Genomic DNA, 6,000 nt, shown 5'->3' on the forward strand with positions numbered 1-6,000 from the left:
CGAGAAGTAATTCTTCCACTGTACTCTGCGCTGATTAGGGCTCAAGTGGAGTATTGTGTCCAGTTCTGGGCTGCACATTTCAGGAAGGACGTGGACAAATTGGAGAGAGCCCAGAGAAAAGCGACAAACTAGAAAACATGACCTATGAGGGAAGATTGAAAAAACTGGGTTTGTTTAGTCTGGAAAAGAGAAGACTGATGGGGGACATGATAACAGTTTTCAAGTACATAAAAGGTTGTTACGAGGAGGAGAGAGAAAAATTGTTTTTCTTAACCTCTGAGGATAGGACAAGAAACAATGGGCTTAAATTGCAGCAAGGGAGGTTTAGGTTGGACATTAGGAAAAACTTCCTAACTGTCAGCATGGTTAAGCACTGGAATACATTGCCTAGGGAGATTGTGGAATCTCCAGCATTGGAGATTTTTAAGAGCAGGTTAGACAAATACCTGTCAGGAATGGTCTAGATAATACTTAATTCTGCCATGAGTGCAGGGGACTGGACTAGATGACCTCTCAAGGTCCCTTCCAGTTCTAGGACTCTTTGATTCTCTGACTGTGTGATCCCAAACAATCAATACATATATTCACATCTCTTTAAACTGTCCTTGTTTTTTGGCAGGTACTACTCAGTTTTATACCCATTGGAAAGAAAGATCTCTGATGCGAAGTCTCGAGACCTGGTTATCTACATCTGGGCCCATGCCGTGGTGGCCAGCATTCCTGTATTTGCTGTGACTAATGTGTCTGATATTTATGCCATGTCCACCTGCACAGGATCCTGGAGCTACTCCCTAGGCCACTTGGTGTATGTTATTATTTATAACATCACCACTGTTATTGTACCGGTGGCTGTGGTGTTTTTCTTTATGATTCTTATCCGCAGAGCACTGAGTGCTAGCCAAAAGAAAAAAGTCATCATAGCTGCCTTAAGAACGCCTCAGAATACTATTTCTATTCCCTATGCCTCCCAGAGAGAAGCTGAGCTTCATGCCATGCTGCTCTCCATGGTTATGATCTTTATTTTCTGTAGCGTTCCCTACGTGACTCTGATGATTTACCGTACCATACTCAACATATCAGATATTTCAATCTTCTTGTTCCTCACTGCCGTCTGGTTGCCTAAAGTCTCCCTGCTAGCCAATCCTTTGCTCTTTTTGACTGTAAACAAATCTGTACGGAAGTGCTTAGTGGGGACAATAGTGCAGCTACACCGGAGGTATAGTAGGAGGAACATTATCAGCTCTGGGAGTGTTGCAGATACCAACTTGGAGCCCAATGTCCGCTCTGGTAGCCAGCTTCTGGAGATGTTTCACATTGGGCAGCAGCAAATTTTTAAGCCAACTGAGGATGATGAGGAGAATGAAACAAAATCCATTGGTTCTGGTGACTTTCAGCGGAAGGAAATCCCTACCACCAGTTTAGAGGTAGAACAGACGTTCGTTCAGAAATGTCTACAACACACCATTGCAGACTCGGCTGCTCAGGTGGCTCCTGCCATGCCAACAGAAGGCGAGCTGGTCAATGATAAATATTCAATGCAGTTTGGCTTTGGACCTTTTGAGTTGCCTCCACAGTGGCTCTCAGAAAATCGGAATAGTAAGAAGCGACTGCTGCCTCCCTTGGGGAATACCCCTGAAGAGCTCATCCAGACAAAGCAGCCCAAGTGTAAAGCAGAAAGAAAAATCAGCAGGAACAATAAAGTTAGTATCTTTCCCAAAGTGGATTCCTAGTAGGAGCAGGAGCTATGAATAACAAAGGAAGGCCACTTTCTACAGTACGCGATCCCATGGATCATTGTTATGCTGAAATTTGTTACAGGCTGATTTTTGTGCCAAATACATAAAAACAAAAGGGAAACATATAACAGAAGTGTTCCTTATGAATGTGTTTTCATCAAATATCTACTGGTGTCATTCCTGCTTTATTTGTGAAATCCAGACTGTAGTACAGGTCTGATTCACTTCCAAAGGGTATGTATGGCTTTGTGTACATTTCCTGTGAAACTTTCATGTTGCGGTCTGGCAGTTGGTTTACTGGGCACTCCAGTGTTTAGTAAAATGAAAACATAACTATTCTGTGTTGCAGCAGCAAGCCAATAGGCAGGACTTCAGGGAGCACAAAATGGAGGCAAAATAGGTAGGCCATGCCCCTTCTACACAAAAATGGACAGAGCAAGTTTCTGAGGGTTTCATTAATGAAATATAAAAAGATGCCCTTTCTCTTTAGCTGATCTCTTACAGCAAAGTAAAAAAATTGCCATGTCAGCCCCTAGGTTTCTTATGCATGTTACTCTTCTCTTCCTTTTGTAGCCCAGTTATTTTCTCAGTTAAAGTATGCTCACTTTTGGCCTAAAAAGGATCAATTAGCAGAGAAAGCCCAATTACTGGTGTAGGAGGCCCCCCCAGATTGTTTAGAAATTAACAGAAAAAAACTTATAAAATAGCCATTTCCTCCCTTTAAAAACAAATGCATTTCCTGTAGTTTAATGAAAAGTAGACTGTAGTCCATGTGATACAGTTTCTTCCCAAAGGAGCATGCATAGATGTGCCTAGGGCATGAGCCAATGGCAGTTAGATCCCATGGTGATGTGCATGGTGCATATGCCTACTGGGTGCATGATTTTGGCATGCTGTAAATAGCCAGAGTCCTGGGTAAATATGTGGTCTGCTTGTGCCCTTTTCTTTTGACTGTTTTGTGAAAACACAAGGCATTACCTTTATTTGCCTGCATTTCTCAAGGTGCAGAAATTGTAATACCTTTTTAAAAAGTGATGTTGCAGCAAGCTGATGGTTAGCCTCCGAACAGAATAAATGTAAGTGCCATTCTTTACTCTTGGCGGGAGTAGGGAGACAGCACAACCCCTAAATTTCCTTTTAGTGGTGGGCATAAACCCCAAATACTCTAATTGTAATTTACACCACTCATCTCATACTAGATCGGGGTGGCCAACCTGAGGCTGAGAAGGAGCCAGAATTTACCAATGTACGTTGCCAAAGAGCCCAGTAATACGTCAGCAGCCCCCGATTAGCTTCTCCCCTCCCCCGCTCCCAGTGCCTCCCGCCCATCATCAGCCCCATCGATTAGCACCTTCCCCACCCTCCCCGCACCTCCCGATCAGCTGTTTCGTGGTGTGCAGGAGGCTCGGGGGAAGGAGGAGAGAGGAGCGAGGGCATGGCAGGCTCAAGGGAGGAGGCAGGAAGGGGTGGCGTGGGGGCAGGGCCTGTGGCAGAGCCAGGGGTTGAGCAGTGAGCCCCCCCCGGCACACGGGAAAGTTGGCGCCTGTAGCTCCAGCCCCGCAGTCGGTGCCTAGACAAGGAGCCGCATATTAACCTCTGAAGAGCCGCGTGTGGCTCCGGGGCCACAGGTTGGCCACCCGGTACTAGATCATCCAATATATGACTTTCACAGCAGATTTCCACACCTGGTGCCTAAATCCTTTGTGAATCAGAACCAAACTGTCCATTCTATCAAAAAGCTAGTCTATCTAGGAGTGCTCAGGCATTGTACTGTAGCTCACCTACCTTCTTGATTACAGATGTATTGTTTTGCGTATCTTGAATGTGAATTTTAAACTGTGACAGTCTGTAAGACAAACTTAAAACTACTGTACCCCTGGAACTTTAATCCTTGTTCAGTTGCAGGTGGCCCTTCCTTTCTTCCATTTCTGCATTTGCTGTTGTCTCACACTGTAGTTTATCAAAAGCACAGATTGATGATACCCTAGTACTCTTTGTGCGCACTTGTTCTCAGTTTGTAGTTTAGATCTTTGGTGCATGCCAAGCCCTCACCTGTAGCCTACTGCCTGTTTAGTAAATAGTTTTCTTTAAAACGTAGAGGTGAAGACTCTTGTCTAGTTTAAAATAACTTGCCAAATCTGACCAGCCCAGTGTTAAAAGAAAGAAAGAATTCTGCCTAGGCAGAGAATGATGAATAACTGTTCTTCCTCAGACACATCTGAAGCACGACTGTGGTTTCAGATGAAGCTAAGGGTGATTCATGTCTACTAGTCACTCAAAGCAAACATTTTAACAAAAATGTGAAGAGTGGTTTTTAAACTCCATTGTAAACAATGTTTCTCGTCCTCTCCTTTTAGGTTGTTGCTATGCAAGTTTAGGGGTTCTCAGTCTGGGGGCCACAACCGCAGATGGATCACAGACAGGTCACAACCACCCTGCCCTTTCCATTTAGCAATATGGGAATGGGGTCTGGCTAGTGGAAGGGAGTGGAAGGTCTCAGGATGGAAAATGTTGAGAATCACTGTTGCTAGTTATTTTTTGTAAGTGTTGATAAAATATTGCAACGGAATATGTGTTTGTTTTTTCAGAGTTACTAGATCAGCAGCCTTTATTAACAACATATCTGAAAAAGAAAGCTGTCAGCTACTGCATCTTCCTTATAAGCTTTTGGTTAAATTAAACATTTGTGGTCTGCTTCCTAGTAGGCATGAGCCAAAGCCAGCAGTCTTCATCTGAAGCTTTCCCCTTTCTCCAAACTTTGGGTCTTCAGAATGGAACCCAGCTGTGAACCTCCCTTGAAAAAACAAAGCCACCCTTGGTTTTGCCCATTCTTGCTTTCATGTTCAATAGAACAATGATAAACATAGAGTCAAATTCAATAGACTTACACCAGGTATGAATTTGGCCTTTTTAATCCTAAATTGTTTTGGAGGGTGACAGGTTTGGTTGTTTTTTATGATGAAGACAAACATATGTTTCCATTCACATTGAATGTATTTAGAAGCTGGCATGTATTTTTTTCAAACTGCCACTTGGGACACTGCATTGTTTCAGGAAACAAATTTGATTAGGATGCATTTTTTTTACACTTTAAGAATTGCTTTGGAATATAAATGATAGCTGGAAGCGTTTTATTTTAGTCATTTTTGCAGCAGAGTTTATCCATTTGAACTTCTGTGAGAATCAGAGAAATGTATGAAAGCACATCTTTTGTGTTCAGAGAAGGAATGAGCCCCTGGATAGAGCATAATACAGATGCTTTAGTCAGATTATAAGCAACCAACCCTCTGATAGAACTGTAGTCAAAGAACAATACATCATTCAGATGAGTGACAATGAGCTAGGGAATATTTCACTTTTAGGGTGCTGGTTTAAACTCATGATAGATCACTAGTAACTGTCATTATCATCATAGGGCTTGTCACTACATTCCTTCACCAGGGTGCCTCCTAAATGTCGGAGCAGGCTCATGCATTTACCTAAGGCTCTGCTCTGCACTGCCCAGGTGTTCCACCACACTATTCCAGTCATGAGAGTCTCAGATCTCCAGAAGAGCCCCAGATAGTCGACCTCTTCTAGGGTTGTCAACAAACACAAAAAGAAATTAACACATACCTGTGATAGTTCTTGGGGTACCCAGGACTGTGAGTCACCTTGTTACCCCCCTGCCTCCAGCATGAGAGAGACTTGCTTATACTTATCTGGGTATCAGTCCCTGACACCACCAGCCTGTTAGCCACCCAAGCACTCTCCTCTGGGCTGTAGTGTCCAGCCCTTTATCCACTAAACACTCACAGAATACCAGGTCTGCTGTCCCCAGAGGGTCAGTATACATACCAGTTGTATGATTCAACTCAGGACGAGCACCTTGCTTAATACTCCAGCACTGAGATTACTCCTGGGGAATTCTGCACCACTGTGCATGTGCAGAATTCATGTTCCCTGCAGAAAAATGACTTCCTATTCCTTTTAAGCTCTTCCCTCCAAGTCTGATATCTTTCACAAGTATAGCAGAGTGGGGCCGTCTGAGCCCACAATAGCTCATTAACCTTGTGTTGCCCTGTGTAGGGTTTGTATACCCCATCACAGGCTGTTTGTTTGCTTATGTACGACTTCTAGCTGTGCAATATGCTCTCTGGTAACCTGCTATGAAGAAAGAGCTAATGATCAAGAGTTCTACCTTCTGATCATCAAATCAAAGTGGGAGGGGGGACCCAAACACCCATTGCCATACTGATCATTGGGGAAAGTAAAGGAAATTGAA

General features: G+C 43.6%; 1 protein-coding gene across 1 annotated transcript in view; it reads left to right on the forward strand.

Moving 5' to 3' along the window:
* The window catches only part of GPR176 (G protein-coupled receptor 176), a 76,873-nt gene extending 75,061 nt beyond the window's left edge, over positions 1-1,812 (forward strand). Inside the window, exon 3 of the mRNA XM_084629823.1 lies at positions 620-1,812. Within this exon, the coding sequence (XP_084485949.1) occupies positions 620-1,730 (1,111 nt within the window). The 3' untranslated portion in view covers positions 1,731-1,812. The remainder of the gene's footprint in view (positions 1-619) is intronic.
* Positions 1,813-6,000: the final 4,188 nt, after the last annotated feature.

Source organism: Lepidochelys olivacea (genome assembly GCF_965140295.1).
Source record: "Lepidochelys olivacea isolate rLepOli2 genome assembly, chromosome: 6".
Classification (NCBI taxonomy): Eukaryota; Metazoa; Chordata; order Testudines; family Cheloniidae; genus Lepidochelys; species Lepidochelys olivacea.